The sequence below is a fragment of the Vigna angularis genome, chromosome 10, assembly GCF_016808095.1.
Source record: "Vigna angularis cultivar LongXiaoDou No.4 chromosome 10, ASM1680809v1, whole genome shotgun sequence".
Taxonomy (NCBI): domain Eukaryota; kingdom Viridiplantae; phylum Streptophyta; class Magnoliopsida; order Fabales; family Fabaceae; genus Vigna; species Vigna angularis.
Genome location: NC_068979.1, coordinates 1,292,812 through 1,310,644, shown reverse-complemented (window position 1 = coordinate 1,310,644; position 17,833 = coordinate 1,292,812). Strand labels below are relative to the sequence as shown.

At 39.4% G+C, this 17,833-nt stretch overlaps 2 protein-coding genes across 3 annotated transcripts; both read right to left on the bottom strand.

Annotated features, from left to right (window-relative positions):
* Positions 1-5,976: 5,976 nt before the first annotated feature.
* LOC108320813 (uncharacterized) lies at positions 5,977-12,812 on the bottom strand. Its single transcript, XM_052869368.1, has 6 exons — positions 12,605-12,812; positions 12,313-12,462; positions 11,470-11,543; positions 8,671-8,789; positions 6,837-6,920; positions 5,977-6,433 (listed from the first exon to the last, which is right to left on the bottom strand). Exons 1-6 carry the CDS (start codon positions 12,609-12,611, stop codon positions 6,379-6,381), a joined length of 489 nt encoding a protein of 162 aa, XP_052725328.1. The 5' UTR covers positions 12,612-12,812; the 3' UTR covers positions 5,977-6,378.
* A 133-nt stretch (positions 12,813-12,945) lies between these two features.
* On the bottom strand, positions 12,946-17,599 carry LOC128194251 (proteinaceous RNase P 2-like). Of its 2 annotated transcripts, XR_008245625.1 has the most exons (7): positions 16,619-17,599; positions 16,217-16,318; positions 15,902-16,077; positions 15,300-15,420; positions 14,744-14,812; positions 13,424-13,840; positions 13,241-13,343 (listed from the first exon to the last, which is right to left on the bottom strand). XR_008245625.1 is itself a non-coding variant. In XM_052869367.1 (6 exons), exons 1-6 carry the CDS (start codon positions 17,558-17,560, stop codon positions 13,140-13,142), a joined length of 1,614 nt encoding a protein of 537 aa, XP_052725327.1. In that variant the 5' UTR covers positions 17,561-17,589; the 3' UTR covers positions 12,946-13,139. The 2 variants fall into 2 exon arrangements, 1 of the variants encoding a protein (XP_052725327.1); XM_052869367.1 differs by lacking the exon at positions 13,424-13,840 and having other exon boundaries at positions 12,946-13,343; positions 16,619-17,589.
* Positions 17,600-17,833: the final 234 nt, after the last annotated feature.

The following is a 17,833-nucleotide window of genomic DNA, read 5'->3' as shown; positions in this document are numbered from 1 at the left end:
TTTTGTTTGATTTATGTTCGTTTCTATGTAATAAACAAGAGACTAATTTGTTGATAAAGCAAAGTAAATTTAATTAACATTTAATAATAATACATTTAAAAATTGAAAATCTAATAGCGTAATTTAAACCATTCAAAGGCAAGGGTTATTTACATTTTAACTCTCTCGCTTTTTTAAATATCGTTTAAGATTATTTTTTTTCAAATCAAGATATTCAATAAATTGTATTTATTTTAGTATTTTTACAATGAGTTCATAAAAAATAATTAAATAAAAATTGGATACAAATAAAATACAAATTAATATTTCTTTGAACTTTGCAAGTGAGTGTTTTTTTTTCAAAAATAAAGAAATCCGAGGAAGTAAATGTTATTTACAGTAACACATCTATTTCACCAAGAAGTATAAAAACATTTGTATTCCTAAAGTGAATTAGAGTTATTTAATATTTGTATCTTTTGATTTATTTATTAATCCATACTTATATTTAAATTAAAATGGTATAAGGAGCGGTCGAGTGGTCATTATTTACAAGTTTAATCTATCTGTCAACACCCAATTTCGTCTGGATTGACCAATGGATTTATTTTATTTTCATCATGACTGTCAAATAAAAATATAAAAAAAAAGGTAAAAAAACAAATAATAAAAAATAAATAATAAAAAAAATAAAAATATAAAAATATAAGGGCGTTCGTCCTCTGACGTTCGGCTCCTTCCCCTACAAGAAAGCGCTCGTCCTCTCTTGTCTGCCGCTCGTCCGCTCGTCTACCGTTCGTCCTAAACCGTTCGGCTGTCACGTCTCATTGACGTTTGGCAACTCTCAAGCTTAACCGTTCGGTTATCCACAATCTTTCCAACTGTTCGGCCGCTCGTCCTAAATCGTTCGGCCATTTGGTGTCATGGACGTTCGGCAATTTTCAGCCTCCAGCGTTCGTTCGTTCAGCCTTGTAGTGTTACCGTTCGTCCTCTAAATTTTGTCAAACCGATACCTGTTGCTCTCAGGTAGAGAGCGTTCGATCTTGGTGTACTAGTGATGACTAACGTTCGGTTTTGAGCGTTCGTCCTAGTATCGCATGATCTCTAGCCGTTCAGCAAACAACGTTCGGTAGTGTTCTTGTTCAGCAAATAACGTTCGGCCTTAATATGTTGAACGTTCGGTCTTGGTGTGTTGAACGCTCGGTCCTGATGTTGTTATTCTCATTTGAACGCTCGGTCTCCTGTCTCTCTTCAGCGTTCGTACGATGCTTATTTTCGTCCAGCGTTCGGTCATTTTCTTATGTTAATTGAACGTTCGGTCTTTATGGTTTATTCCCAATTTAACGTCCGGTCTTGTAGAAGCGTTCGTCCAAACAGTGGGGCGTTCGTCTTTTGTTTTCTAGTTGTTGCACTTTATTTGTTAAAAAAATAATAAAATAATAAACATAAAAAAATATAGGCAAATGCTCGTACGTGCCAGAACAAAAATCCCGAGTCAGGGGACGTGTTTCTGGGTTCCTGGAAAGTTCTCTAAAAAAAGAAAAAAAAAAAAAAGAAAAAAAAACAAGAATCCCAGATGAAGGAACGTGTCTCAGGTGTCTGAACACGCAGTGCATGGTGTCCTTTAAACATGATTCATTACATACTGAAGGAAAGGGGAACACACTCACGGCTAGGGGAAACACCCTTCCATCAATCTTCATTCCTGGATGGCACTGATTCCCTCTCTGCTCATCACATCATCCTTCTTACCTCACGGCCGATGATCTTGATCTTCTTCTTCTTCATTTTCATCACTCACGGAAAAATACCCATACTCCATATTCACACCACACAACACAGCACAGACAAATCAAACTTCATGGCCGTTCAAGCTCAATAATCTTCATCTTACTCTTCATTCATCTTCAACACCTCTGAACATTTTTTTTCCATCGCCTCCAACACTCATCATCTCCATTCACTCATTTTCTTTTAGTCTCTGCCCACTGTAACCATAGAAACCTCAACCTTCGACTCCTCTCAGCCGTAACCACCTCAACTCACTCTTCATCCATCACTTTCATCTCCAATACCACCTCCGGCATCATCACCTTATACACGGCCAACATCCATCAACCTTCATCACTTTCATCTTCATCCTTTCCCTTTTCGTTTCCACCTCGCGGCCAACCCCTATCGTCATCCCTTTTCTTCTTCATGCCACGGCTTAACCTCAATATCAGAGATACCAATTCATCACGTGAGACACTAATCTAAAGGTGCAATCTTAAAACCAACCCACCTTCATCACCAATGGAAACCCGAATCCAATCTTTCATCAAAGCGTGATCTGCAGCTCACCCTTCCCATGCATCTAACAAATCAACACCCAAACAGAAAACCAAGATTGAAAGAGTAAACTAAAAAAATAATAATCTCAAATCATCTCCGGTTGCAAGCTTGATGGAGGTGTTCGCAGAATCCCACGGTGGGCGGCTCCGATGGAGGCGGCGGCCCGTGCAGGTGCGGCGGAGGTGAGACTCTCCCTCGGTGGCAGAAAGACGAGACAGAGAAGGGCGGGGTGGCCGGATCGGTGCGTGTGCGGTGGAGAAGGAGACGAACTCCTCCCTGGGTGGCTGGATCGAGGCGCGGCAGTGGCGTGGTGACTGGTCCGGAGAAGCGGTAACACGGCGGCCCGGGTGGCTGTTCGGGCGGTGGTTGGGGCATGGTCGTGAGGGAGGCAGAGGAGAGGTGAGTGTATCTATTTCTTTCATTATGAGGAGAAGAGCTGGGGCTCAGAGCGTAAATGTGAGAATGCCGCAGACCCCTATTGCTTCTGTTCAAAAAAAAAAAAACATTGGGCCAAGCTTTGGGTCTCGTCCTTTCTTCCTGCCAAACGCAGATCTCCATTCACACCCCTTTCATTTGGGCTTAAGCCCATTCCGTGTAAATAAAAATAAAATAAAGAAAGAAAAAAAAAGAATTGGGCCTCAGCACGTCATTTCAGGATGCACTTCCATTTTCATCCTTACACCCCTGGCAGATGCAAAGTTGGAGAAGAGGGTTTTGGCCCAAACAAAGGAGCTTCAATTTCACTCGGCACCCCTGGTTTTTATCTCTGTATCCCTATTCTTGTTGGGCTTTTCTTTTGCTTTATTTTTTATGCTTGTTTCTTTATTTGATTATTTGGTTTTTATTGCATGTAACCCCTTGTATAGTTTCCCCATCCTTTTGTTGAACTTGTTTGTTTCGTTTTACATAAAAATTACAAAATAAAAAAATGAAGAAAGATAAAATATATAAATTCTAAAAAATACAAAAAATATGTTTTAAAGGTTTAGGCACATGTGTGATCACACGCATCGTCCTTGTGCTAAAAACCTTTTCTCTTTCTTTATAATAAAATTACAAAAAATATGAAATCTACAAAAACTAAAAATATTTACAATTTCAAACAACAAACAAATTGCTGGCCAGAAGTACATGATCCTTGATTCTCCATAAAAAATGGAGATACGTAGGAGCAAGGCTAACCCTTGTCAGGTTCACTCTCCCAAAAATCCAAATTTATCCATAAAAAATTTTCAAACAAATTTCCAAACAAACTTCTCAAGCAGTTTCCAAACGAACTACGGAACCCTGATTTCTCATTCTGAATGAGAATACGTAGGAGCAAGATCCATCCTTGTCGGGCCCAAAAAACTAAAAAATATGTTTTGTTTATTTAGAATTTTATTTTAAGGGAAAGTTAAACATTTTGAAAACCACATCATATTCGCATATTTAATTAAAGGTACTGCTTTAAGGCAGGCGTTGTAGGGTGCTAATACCTTTCCTACACGTAACCGATTCCCGAACCAAGAATCTGGTTCTAATAGACCATGCCTTATCATTTTATGATTTTTCCGTAGTTTTCCAGAATAAACTATGGTGGCGACTCCAAATCTCTTTTTCAAACCTTCGTTGTTTCTATTTGTTTCACGGATCGTCGTCCCGTCGCGATTTTTCGGTTGCGACACCAACACTATGGATGAAGTGAATGAGGTGTACCAACCTCGTGAAGGGTGTACCAACCCTATGGATAAGTGAATGAGGTGTACCAACCTCGTGGAGGGTGTACCAACCCTATGGATGAAGTGAATGAGGTGTACCAACCTCGTGAAGGGTGTACCAACCCTATGGATAAGTGAATGAGGTGTACGAACCTCGTGGAGGGTGTACCAACCCTATGGATGAAGTGAATGAGGTGTACCAACCTCGTGAAGGGTGTACCAATCCTATGAATAAGTGAATGAGGTGTACGAACCTCGTGGAGGGTGTACCAACCCTATGGATGAAGTGAATGAGGTTTTCCAACCTCGTGAAGGGTGTACCAACCCTATGGATAAGTGAATGAGGTGTACGAACCTTGTGGAGAGTGTACCAACCCTATGGATGAAGTGAATGAGGTGTACCAACCTCGTGAAGGGTTTACCAACCCTATGGATAAGTGAATGATTTGATTTCGATTGTTGGATTTGAAACTTTTGAATTTGTTTAAGTTTTGAAATTTTGAGATGTTGAAAAAAAATTTAATTTTTGATTGATTTTTTTTTTCTTGAGATAGAACTGAGTGTCCATTTTTTTTTAAATGAGAAACAAGGTTTTAAAACTTTTTCACAAGGTTGAAATTATCATTAAACAAGGCATTGCATTTTTGTACAAGGATTTTGAAACCTCGATATGTAAGAGAAACATGGTTGATTTAAATTTTGAAATTTGGAAAAGAAAACTTTGATGCATATTGATTTTTTTTGTCTTTTTTGAAGGAGGAAGATTTGATGTAATTTTGAAATTGGAGGAGAAAACTTTTGATGCATGTTGATTTTTTTGTCTTTTTGCAAGGAGAAAGATTTGATAAACATTCATGAAATTAAATTCAAAGTTTATGAAAATATGTACATGATGTGATTATTTTGTAATGGAAAACTATGACATATATATATATATATATATATATATATATATATATATATATATATATATATATATATATATATAAGAGAATAGTGAAATGTTTTGAATCTAAACATTTAAAGTCTCCAATTTTACATTTGAACAACCTCCACAACAACATTGAATGTTAAAATAATTTTTTATTAAGCCTACGATTATAAATAAATTCACAAAAACTATTTTTATTATGAAAAAAAAAAACATATAAACGAGAGAGATCAAAAGAATAGTTAGTAAAAAAAAACCATGTGTTTCAACCGAATCCGGGGAGGACCCTGCTAAAACATACGAACGTTGTCTGGCGGACGGACGCTGCTGAACTGGCGGACGGTACAAAGATGGACGGACGCTGCTGCACACTCCAAACCGGGCGGTCGTCCTTCTACTCCAAGCCGGGGGAGCCGGGTACCTGCTAAAGGCACTCCGACGCTCAAGTCAGTAATATGACAAAGCGTGCTATAATGCATGCATGTGTTGCGTTCTAAGCAATCTGTCCTAAATTCATACCTGAGACCTTTATTTATACTGATTGTAATGGGCTTTTACCTTTTGAGGGCCTGGAAACGGCCCAATCATACCTTAATCTTCGTTAAGAGCTTTAATGAGTCATTAGCACTTAACTGTGTAGTTGACCGCGTGATGGTCGGTCAGGGATGTCAATGGGCGTCCTATTTGGTACTACAGTCTAGTCACACTAGACGAACGCTCGGTCCTGACTGCAGTCTTGGGCGGACGTTCATTTATTGAATGGCTGGACGCTCGTCATCTTGGACGGACGTGCCATCTTGGGCGGACGTCCAGTTCTTAAATGACTGGACGCCCGGTACTGATCCTTGGCGAACGTCCGGTTTACGAATGACTGGTCGCTCGGTCCTGACCCTTGGGCGGACGTCCCCTCTTGAATGGGTGGACGCTCGATCCATATTGCCCTCTTGGGCAGACGTGCCACCTTGGGCGGACTGTCGTTGGATTAACCGCTCGCTCGGTCTATGCTGGGAGGGCCCGTCCGTACACCATGAATAAACCGGAGAAAAAAATCCTTCATGTATATCCAATATAAGATAATTAATCTCATACATGTTTCCTTGATGAATCTAGGTAAGCTAAATATTTGGACCATAGGTTGGTCGAATTGATCCAACTAATTAACACTCCTAACAAACACAGCAATGGTGAAATCCAATCTTTTATAATTAATCTCTCTATGTGTAAATGCAGAATATAGACTTAAAATCTCAAACTCTTGGTTGATTTATCATTTGGAATATTAGATAAAGAAAAACATCCAAGTTAAGAAAAAAAGTAAAAGAAAAGTTGTAACTTTAAAGTATTGGGGGGACGAACTAAACATGGTGCAACCTAATGCCGGTTCAATCTTCACATCAAGAGTCAATTTTTGGTAGTTGATTCTCCTCCAATGGACTAATTCTTTTTTTTTCTGCTATCTATACCCTGTTTTAAGAACTGCAACCTATTTCTGCACAAAATTTACATTACCAGAAATCAACCGCAAGAAAATAAAACAATTAACGAATGAAGGGCATTAACAAATACCAAGACCACTGCACAAGTGCGAAACCCTGAATCCACTAATCAGACTGCTAATATAGCTTCATAGGGATATTTACACGGTAAGGGCAAGTCAAAACCATTTAATAATCCAATAACCGTACTTGATAGCAAAAATTTGATGAAAAGATATTTAAAAACTGAAATTCCAAGATCTATGTACTGCAAACCTGGATAGCCCAAAACACCAGCCCGCATAAATTACAAATAATATGACAAAGGCTTTACATGTATAGCATGGAACACAAGATAAAAATATTGTCAATCAAGTGATGTGCCACAAAAACACAATTATGGATGATAAACCTTACTTGGAATCAGTAAGGCGGCCATGTAGGCTCCATCTTTGGCGAAAACCTTCAATGCCCTCAATTCCACTAGCAAGAATTAGGCGCCTATACATATGAAACCAAGGTACATAAGATGTCCACAGATTGAAAATTCTAAACATCACATTCACACACCCAAATGTCACACGATATCCAATACACAAATATTGTCAAAAGTTTTGGGTGCTAAAGTGAGGAAATAAGGTCAATCAATAGAAGTATATAAGGCAATCCAAGAGCTCTTATGAATTTAGTTTATAGTTTTTAGTGCCTAAAGAGAATTTATTTTATACAAATTCACTACCAACTTCAATAAAATAAACTATGTGCTTTAGATATTGGAGATCAGTTTGAAAAAACAAAATAAAACTTAGTCCTAGGTTTTGATTTATTTTTTAAATAGATATTAGAAGTCCAAATAAGAACAAATATTCTTCTCTACCATCATAAATTTTGGGATAAGTACAGTAATATCTTTAGAAGAGTAAGATAGAGCACCACCTTCCTTAAAATAAAAGCAATGAAATGTTTAGTCATAAAAGATAATCATGTCTAAAGAAGCTGAAGTTTCTGTAGTTTAAAATCTTAGGAAAAATCATTCTTCAAGGATTTATTAAAAGCTTGCTTTATGCTCCATTAGGATATGTAAAGAAAAGAAACATTCTAGACAATGGACCATGTTTCGGCTGGATCCGGGCGGACCCTGCAAAAACACACGAGCTTACTGTTGAAGGCGGACGGGCGGACGACCTATTGTGAGTGCGGGCGGACGATTCATGCTGGCGGGCGTTCCACATTGGCAGATACTGCATGGCGGACGGACGACCGATGGCGGGTGATCCTTCACTCGAAGACGAGCCGGGCGAACGACGAAGACGCACTGCCGGGCGGTCGAGAAGACGGGCGACTGATGGTGAATGCTGGAGCCGGACGTTCGCTCCCTGCTTCAAGCGGGACGGACGTCCTCCCCTCCTGGCGGATGATCCCTGGCATTCAGTTCCAAACTGGACGGGCGTCCCTCTTCTCCTTAGCGTTGCTTCACCCTCCCAATGGGGAGGGGCCGGGTACCTGCTAAAGGCACTCCGACGCTCAAGTCAGTAATATGACAGGGCATTGAATAATGCATGCATGAGTTGCGTTCTAAGCAATCTGTCTGAAATCATACCTGAGACCTTTATTTATACTGATCGTAATGGGCTTTTACCTTTTGGGGGCCTTTAAACGGCCCAATAACACCTTAATCTTTATTAAGAACTTAATGTGTCATTTAGCATTTAACCACGTAATCAGCGAAGTACATAGGCTGGGAATGAGGGTCGGCCAGGGATGTTACCCTGGGTGGGCGTCCAGCTCTTGGGCGGACTTCAATTCCATGGACGGACGTCCAATCCTTAGGCGAACGTCCAGCTCTTGGGCGAACGTCCTCCTCTGGGCGGACGTCCTACTCTGGGCGGATGTCCTCTCTTTGGGAGGCGGACGTGCTACTTCTTGGGCGGACGTCCAGCTATTGGGAGGACATTCCACATTGGGCGGATGCCCGATACTGGGCGGACGCTTCATACTGGCGGGCGTTCCACATTGGGCGGACGTCCAGCACTTGGGCGAGCGTCCACTTCATGGGCGGACGTCCTACTTGGGCGAACGTCCAGCATTCGGGCGGATGTTCCATATTGGGCGGGTGCCCCAGCTCTTGGGCGATCGTCTATGGGAGACCGTCCACTCCATGGGCGAACGTCCGTCCAGCACTCGGGTGGACGTTCCTTATGCCGGGAGGGCCTGTCGGTACAGACCACATTACAGGACTACTTGAACATACCTCTCCAATGATGTAACTTCTGCCTCAAGCTGAGAGGCCCTCCCCTTGGCTTCATCTAGAGGCATTGATAAACCCAACTTCAATTCACTATCTTGAAGTCGCTTCCGTATCTCCTTATCCTGGAGTTTATTTATTTTTATTCCAAAAGAAAGTAAAGGTGATGATAATCTAACAAACTTAATTGTCCTAAATCTTTATCTCCAACAATAACAATTAGCAAATACTACACATATTAAAGATCATTCAAAGAAGATTACATATGATTTAGTGGTAAAATGGAAGAGATGGAGTAAGGAGGAAGAAAAATAAATGAATATTCATAAATGATATCTGATAACAATGTTCTCTGTAACATCCCGATTATATAATAACAATTATTACGTAATAAGGACGTTAACATTCAAATATAGAGAACAGTCGGAGTATGACGTGTAATTAAATGTAATAAATTACAGTCATCCAAATAAAAGAAACTGGAAATTCAAACTTAGATAGCTTAAAGAGTCGAACACTACAGGTGTTCAGATGGGAAACTCCTAAGAATATTACTCCGCAACCTTAGTATCCTCCAGCTCTTGCTCCAAAAGGGATCTCTTCAACAACGTCTGCTCCCATCCAAGTGGATGATCATCGCCAGAGAAACATACCCAAACAGCACATAACACAAACAATGCAAGGGTGAGCTAGATATATATAAAAAAAAACATATTATTTCCTAGTGCATTTAATTCATGATATCATACATAAGTACATATACAGGAACAATTACAGCATACTCATAACCCACATTTCATAACCTCCTACGACTCATCCTTACGCCTACATAGTTCAGCTGGCACTCCCCAACACTATGTAGAGTAAGTCACAACTCATATTTACACTCGCATAGTTCAGTTGGCACTCCCCAACACTATGCAAGGTAAACACACACGATTCATCTTTACACCTACATAGTTCAGCTGGCACTCCCCAACACTATGTAGAGTAAGTCACAACTCATATTTACGCTCGCATAGTTCAGCTGGCACTCCCCAACACTATGCAAGGTAAACACACACGATTCATCTTTACACCTACATAGTTCAGCTGGCACTCCCCAACACTATGTAGAGTAAGTCACAACTCATATTTACGCTCGCATAGTTCAGCTGGCACTCCCCAACACTATGCAAGGTAAACACACACGATTCATCTTTACACCTACATAGTTCAGCTGGCACTCCCCAACACTATGTAGAGTAAGTACATCCCAAATCACCACTATGTCTCCTTTTCTGAGGATCATGGAATTACATCTGTGAATTATACAGTTACTGACAAATACCAGATATCCCCATATATTACAGTAAATCCAACACACCTAATAAATTCACATATTTTCACATAATTCTCATCACAGTATACATTCCAAACATTTGTACACGTAGTTCAATTTAATAGAAGAAAACATTAGTTATAGGGTACTATACGAACGAGCACTATTCACCCAACACCATGGGACGTACGTTTCTGGACGAACGCCATTTGCAACAGGCCGAACACTCTTGGACGAACGTCAACAAAACAAAATGGACGAACGCTCACTTTGGACGAACGCGGACGAACGCTCGGTTGAACGAACACGGACGAACGCTCAGTTTGGAAGGACGAACGCTCACTGGCGAACGCTCACTGGGAAGGACGAACGCTTACTGCCGAACGCTCACTAAGACGAACACTATTAGATTACTGTCAATACTGTTTAGACGAACGCTACACAGATCAAATAACCGAACGTATATAGGCAAACCGAACATATAAATACTGTTTGGACGAACGTTCACTCAGTCAGAATGAACGTACATAGATAAAGAAACTCAATATGTAAACAATGTTTTGGACGAACGCACATACAGCCAATACTAAGAGACCGATCGCTCACCATTACTTTTACATCAAAACCGAACGTTAAAGTGGCAGATTACAGATGGAATACTGTTTGGACGAGCGCTAACACATACAAAACCGAACGTTTAATATAACTATTTCAAAAGACCGAACGCTATTCTTAGATTGAAGGACGAACACTATACTATGATTGAAGGACGAACGCCAATGCTGAACACAAAACCGAACGCTCTTAATAATGGGACGAACGTCCCATTTTCACTCCAACAATTTGGACGTACGCGTAAATCTGCAGAATTATGCAGATTTGCAGGTTTTTCCAGAAAACCAGAAAAATTCCAATTTTCATCCCCTTCTACCCAGATTTTTTTCAACAACATAATTGTACTACCAGGCATACAGATTCATGCATAATAAAGTCATTCTATGTACGAAATTTGTTCATCAACAACACTATATCATAAATCTCAGTACACACATACATGGTTCATGCAATCCAAAGAAAAGGACCTAGCTCCCCTTACCTCTTGAAGACCTCCTAGCAATCTTGAATGCAGAAATTCCAAACGTTCTCTGCCTCACCACCGGATGCAGCAAGCTTCCTCTTCTCCTTCTCCCGTACGTGCAGCAAGCTCTCTGTTTCTTCTCTCCAAAATTTGCAGCAACTCTTCCAATCCTTCTTCAAACCCACGGTTCTCCCTTTTAAGTGGAAAACCCTGCACTCCCAGCCACTCCTTTCCTTCCTAGTGCTAAGCCCAATAACTGGATGGAGATGATGGTGTTTTGGTGGCTGGAGCACTTTCAAAGTGGGAAGACCCACCACCATGTCTGCTACCTACTCCACCCAGCCGTCCCTCTCCACTTCTAACGTGCAGCCACCCCCCTTACTTTGCACGGTCCTTACATTCTCACCCTTCGTTCAGCACATTGCTTATATAAAGCAATTTCATCTTGACAAAATGGTTCAATGTCATTGATTTGCAAGCCTACAAGATATAATAAAGCTCATAAAACGTTCAGATAAAAAAGGCTGCAATAGACAAACATCTAATATTAAAAACAATTATCTCGTTAACATACTGCACTGTTACTGAACCTTGTTGAAGTTTTAGTCCTTTAACTTCTCCAATCTGGGCATACCAAAAAAGTGTACCCACTTTTTTTACAAGGTCGGAAAAAAATCAAGTGACTCACGTTCCTACATAACCCTAATCCTAATTACAAAACAACGAAGCAAAATAACTGCTTAATGCATGTCATTGCATCTACTTAGAACTATCAAATGAAAATAAAAACGTAGATCTAAGGGCTATTTTTCTTAAAAGTAAATCTTACGATACAAGTTCAATTTCCAGAATATAATATGTTACTAGAATTAAACTACAAAAAAACCAAGTATATAAATAAATTACTCTTATTTTCTTTTTGCGCCATTAATTTCCTTATTTTTTATACACATTAATTATTAGGATTTTAGACGTTCTTTCTTCTCTATACAACTGTATTAAAATTAAGACAGGAGAATTCACTACATTTATTCACTTAAAGGAAATGTTTATATATACATACTATACCGCAACAAGAAAAACAGAAAATACAACTACAAACTATATAAAAAACAAACTAACATTCCAAAAATAATACCAAAGATGCCGAATAAATTGTGTACCTTGAATAAATTGTTCCCTAATTTTATGCAAGAAAAGGAATTAAGGGAAAGAACAGTTGCACCTGGTTAATGAAAACGATACTTACAGAGAAATAGATTCCTGAGAAGTCCATCACACAAATCAACACCTTGGAGGACATGGGAGGCTATTTCCGGTGGTACTACAGGCGATGGAGGACCGGTCATTAAATCATCACCAACCAAAATTGTTTCATCCATAGTTGGCTGCGAATCGACTGAAACCCACACAAAAGTTTATTAGCATTATTCATCTTCCAAACATTTGAACCTTTTCATATTTTAAGGTATGTGACCTAAAGCAAAACAATTTAACATGCCAGTAAAGACAACATAGTCAGTATAACAGAGATGACGTACCATCCATGGTTGCTTTCTGGTAATCCTTCCGCAAAGAAAACACAACAATTCTGGTTTTTTCTGTTCTTTTTCTTTTTTATAGCAGCTCACAATATACGACTGCAGAAAAAAAAAACACGGATTACAATATCATAGTATAGTTGGTATTGCTATAGGTTGGCTAGCGGTGATCGGTGAGCTAAGGCTGTACAAGGGAACGGTTGATGGGTATAAAACTGCAAATGCAGGAGTTTACCGTGGCCTTCACGGTTATTGTATTTCAGAAGTGTGTCTATCTTTTTGAATTTAATTCACAACATAAGGGAAGTGAATGGAGGAATAAATGGTGAGTGAAAAAAAGAAACAACCAAGTAATGTGATTAAATTTTTATAAAAATATACCAAATGACTAAACAAGTATTTCACCGTTACGGACAGTTTTTCATCATTTCTACAAACACCTTATGGGCATATAATTTCTACAAATGCTAAATGAAATGATGATGACCCAACAGAGGTCTCCTCCTTCATGATAAATCTTTCGGCGGGCTTGCCGTTAGTTTGACTTGTCTTTTCTTTTACCACTGATGGAAGTGGCATTGTTTTCATCGACTTGGGAATCCAAGCAGCTACTTACACCATTGGAAACAGTAGCGACAGCATCATGACCACTTGGCCGGGTAATGCAGAGCCAACATATCGAAGACTCACTGCTAGTGCCCGGTGCTAGCGGCACATGCCAATAACCTTTTTCCGATTCCTGAAACATTTCAAGAACAGCATTTAGAAACAGTAGTCAAGAAACAAAGTTCTGAATTTGACGAGGCATGGTATACAAACATTTTGGATGCTGAAGTAGTTAGGATTTTTATGTTTGCAAGCTCAGCTTAGATGCCACGTGAATAATCTCAATGCTCTTATACAATGTTTCACTAATAACAATCATCAGATATCCAACTTCAATTTCCCCCACAACTTCACCGGTTTCTACGCTATTTTTGTAATATGAAACTAATTAAGAGGTAAAAACAAGCAATTGATAATAAAAAAAGGGTAGAAAAATCGTGCTCAGGCATCTTGAAATTCCTATGGGTTTGGAAGGGTGTCACATCCCACACACATTGGCCAATTGGGTAGATAGAAAGAGCATCCAAGGTATCTTTGCGCCGTAGGTTTGTTTACTGCTCCTGCTCAGGCATCTTTATATTCCTTGGTAGATGGAAAGGGTATCCGAAGCATATGTAGTTAAGCCATACCCTAGTAAATAAATCGTGAGTATCTTGCTCAGATGTCAGAGCAAGCACCATTTCACCAAACATTTGCAAGTATATTCCAGTGTTACCCCTCTGCTTATCAACAATAAATACAATGAAAACATACCATGCTTAAGAAATGAACAAACAAAAATGCAAACAAAATATATATTAAGCATTACTATTTGCACAAATGCCGATATTTTGGAGATCAAACTAATTAAGAATAACTTATCTGCATCCACACCAATTGTAGGAGACATACAATTGTCATCACAAAAAGGATCTCACTCTGATCCCTGAAGGACAGAGATCAAAGTTGCTTGCACAACTTCATGAACATTAGAGGTAAAAAAAAGTTTAAAAAGAATATACCGAATCATCACTTTATTAAATGACAATACAAATCTCTTGTTAATAACCAGAATAATTGTCTTAGGCCAAATAGTAGGAAGATATACACAAACACCAATGAAAATGATTGAGGTGGCACTGGGAACTAGTTATTGAGTCCCGTTCAGAAGGTATAGAGGAATTAAATTAATTATTTAGGGCAAGTTTGCTAAATGAGAGAGGTGGGTTTTGATTATTCTCTTCTTCATCTAAAGCAGAGGGCATTGCAGTATAGGTGTATTCTCTGCAGGAGCTGTGCTCCAGAAAAGTAAAGCAGCCCCTTTTACACTTATGTTTTTTCCTTCGTCTGTGATTCGTTTATGTTTTGAAGCTTACACTGACAGAACACAATAGAATCCCTTTACCCTCAGTCCTCAATCTTGGGTCCCTAAGTCCTAACTTCCTACCATCTCCCCTCGAATACCAAAAGATCAAAACTACTAAGTTGTCACACAGAACAAAATGCAAGCGCATCCCAGAAGGAACAGTAGTAGAGTGGTCACTCCAACATTACCTGGATAACCAATGAATATGATGGAGGCATCTGAAGCTTTAGGTTTCCTTTCATAAAAGTGTAGTGAACCTGTAAAGAAAACAAGATAACTAGTAAAGAAAAAGAAGGGTAAGCCATATAAATCTTGAATAACCTACATATCACATGTTGAACTATACGCAGAAGAACCTTAACAAGCTCGAAACGGAATCAACTACTCCTATGTCAAACATAGGAAAATGTCCTAAAGGGAATAACAAACAATTAAAAATTATGCATCACCTTTTTTTCACAAAAACTACACACCCCCTCCCGGAAAAATCCCAATCCCACATAAAACAGGTACAATAAAATTTAATTAACACAAAACATAATATCCAAATGAAAAATCTCCTGAACTAACCTTAGGAGTAATCAATTTCAGAAAAGTGCCCAAACATGACACAGATATAATAAAATTTTAAATTAAATTTATAGGGAAAAAGATCCCATAGAAGACCCATTTTAAATTGTGAATAGGCAACAACTCACTCGTATATTGCTAAAGTAAGTAAAGCCAGAAAAATGAATAACTTACCTGATGTCTTTCTTTCCACTGGTTAAAAAAGTTACTTCCTATGAGTTCAAATATGTGATCTCGCATTTCATCATTTGTCACAAGCAAACACCTAAGTTTTACTGCAGCAAAGAGCCAATACCTGCAACCCAAAAGATTAATATATAAGTAAATGGGTTATTAAACTTAACAGATTGAAACTAAATTTTAAAAATACATATGAATCAGTGCCAAACAGAAAATAAAAATGTTATAACATATTCATGAAAAACACAACAAAGAATTTTGACTAAATTAACTATTAAATATTTGAACCTCCAAAAGTTAAAATCGTTTACATTTTAGTACTTAAAAAGTTTAGCTTTCATTTAGACCTTCTCAGTTATTCAAGTCTACGTCCACTTTGGTTTTACCAAGAGCTTCAGCTGTCTAATGCAGAAACATATCATATACGGGACATCGAATGTGAATTCAGTCCCACACAAGATTATACATATTGCATAGATAACATGATAAATTCAAGTTTTAAATAAAGAGTCAAACAGAACAAGAAACGATATGGTTGTCCAAAGATTAACAGTGAAAAGCAAATGCAATGTTTAGGACATTTATTTGGAAATTACCAATCATCATTGGACCCATTAGGAGTTGTATACAGTGCACCATTATTCATCCACTCCTCCACCAGTTTCCTGCTGGAAGGATTTTCCATTAGCCCTCTTAGGCGCTTATTGTGCAGCACAACGAGCGGCCATTTATTCCCACTCTGATTGTAAAGTTCTTTTACAACACAATCAAGCTGCACTATTACAAAATCAACAAAACAAACACAATTAGCTGCAAAAGCAATCAAGCAAAATTATCAGGCAAGAGCAATAAACATACATAACTTGTTCAGACAGTAAAATTAAAGGAACTCTATAACTTAGGAATACAACCTGAGAAATGCTAAATCCACCATCAGCAAAATTTTGTTTGTAGAGCCCAACATTTGCTCCATCCACTATAGCTTCATAAGAGTCATGCTTTTCAAGCCAGGCCTGTAAGGGATCAACCAGAAGTATCAAAACCAAGCTATTATAGCTAGACTAACAATATCAAGAGTAAATAATGGATGCAGCAATATTGCGAAGGGTTTGTATACGAAAGTAATCCAATCACAAATTGTCATGCATATTAAGTTTGTTGACTTTAACAATAACACCCCTAAAAAGTCATACCTATCAAGATTCTTGATTGATACCTACCTAGCACAGAAACTAAACTCTAAGAATAATATATCATCATTCATGTCATTTAAAATTGTGTTGCATTGCAATGAATGGAGATATCAACAACACCTGAAATTCACTAAAATTGGCCTTGACCTCTCGTTCCAAGGCCAAGCCAGCAACAGACCCTGCAAACTTCTCCGTCTCCGAATCATCAATATCAACACAAACCAATTGCTCCCCACAACAACAACAATGTCCATCGGCACCAACACTCGTTCTGTTGACGGCCCAATCCCCTTTACCAATCCATCCCTGACCATGCCACCCTCCCCCATTCCGCAAAACCCCCTCTTTGACCTGCCCCACATCAAATTCCACCTCACCAACCTCAGAGGCCTTGGCACCACAAAACCACTCCTCAACAACCACCGCAGTGGACTCACTAACACACCTCACACAGCTTCTAAGCTTATGCAAATACTCATGCACCTTGTCCGCTCTACCACTCCGCGCACTCACCTTCAAAAGCGCGGCGAGTTCCGCCTCCTCCAAACTCACCCCAACGCCATTCATGTGCTCCTCCACCTCGTAGGCCTTATCCGCGTCTAGCATTTCACAGAAACAGAACAACGCAGGATCGTAGGTTCGCAGCCTCGGGGTAGCGTTGTTGTACTTGCCCATGCCCTTCACCAACTCGAAGGCATAATCGGCGTCACCCTTGGCCGCAGCGAGGCGCGCAACGGCAGTGACGGAGGCCTCATTGGGAACGACGCCGAGAGAGGACATGTGGCGGAAGGCGCGGAAACCGTAATCGAGTGCGGTGGTTTTGAGCAAGTCGTCGGCGACGGAGTTGGAGCAGAGGTAGAGGAGGGCATTGAAGTGGTGTTGGTTGAGGCGCGTATTGTTCAAAACGGCGTCGTCATAGAGGGATATGGCGCCTTGCAGGTCCTTAGCCTTGGAACATGAGTTGAGCTCAAATTGGAACTTTGTCTCAGGATTTTGACTGGTTTTCTTCTTCTTCTTTGGATTCTCCATCGAAGCGCAAGACTGAGAAATTGGTCCAAGCATTAACAGTTGCAGGGTTTAGTTTAAAACCCTAGATGGCGGTTTTTTCTTGGTTTCGTTCGTTCCAAAGAGATGGCGGTTTTTTCTTGTTTTATTTTCATCATAACAAAATATATATAAATAAATAATAATTCGTCCTCTACCTTGACGTTCGCTTCCTCCCGTCCTCAACCGTTCGGCCATTCAATATCACAGACGTACGACATTTTTTCAGCATCAAGCGTTCCTTCATACGAACGTTCGGTCATCCATAGCCTCAAGTGTTCAAGCATACGA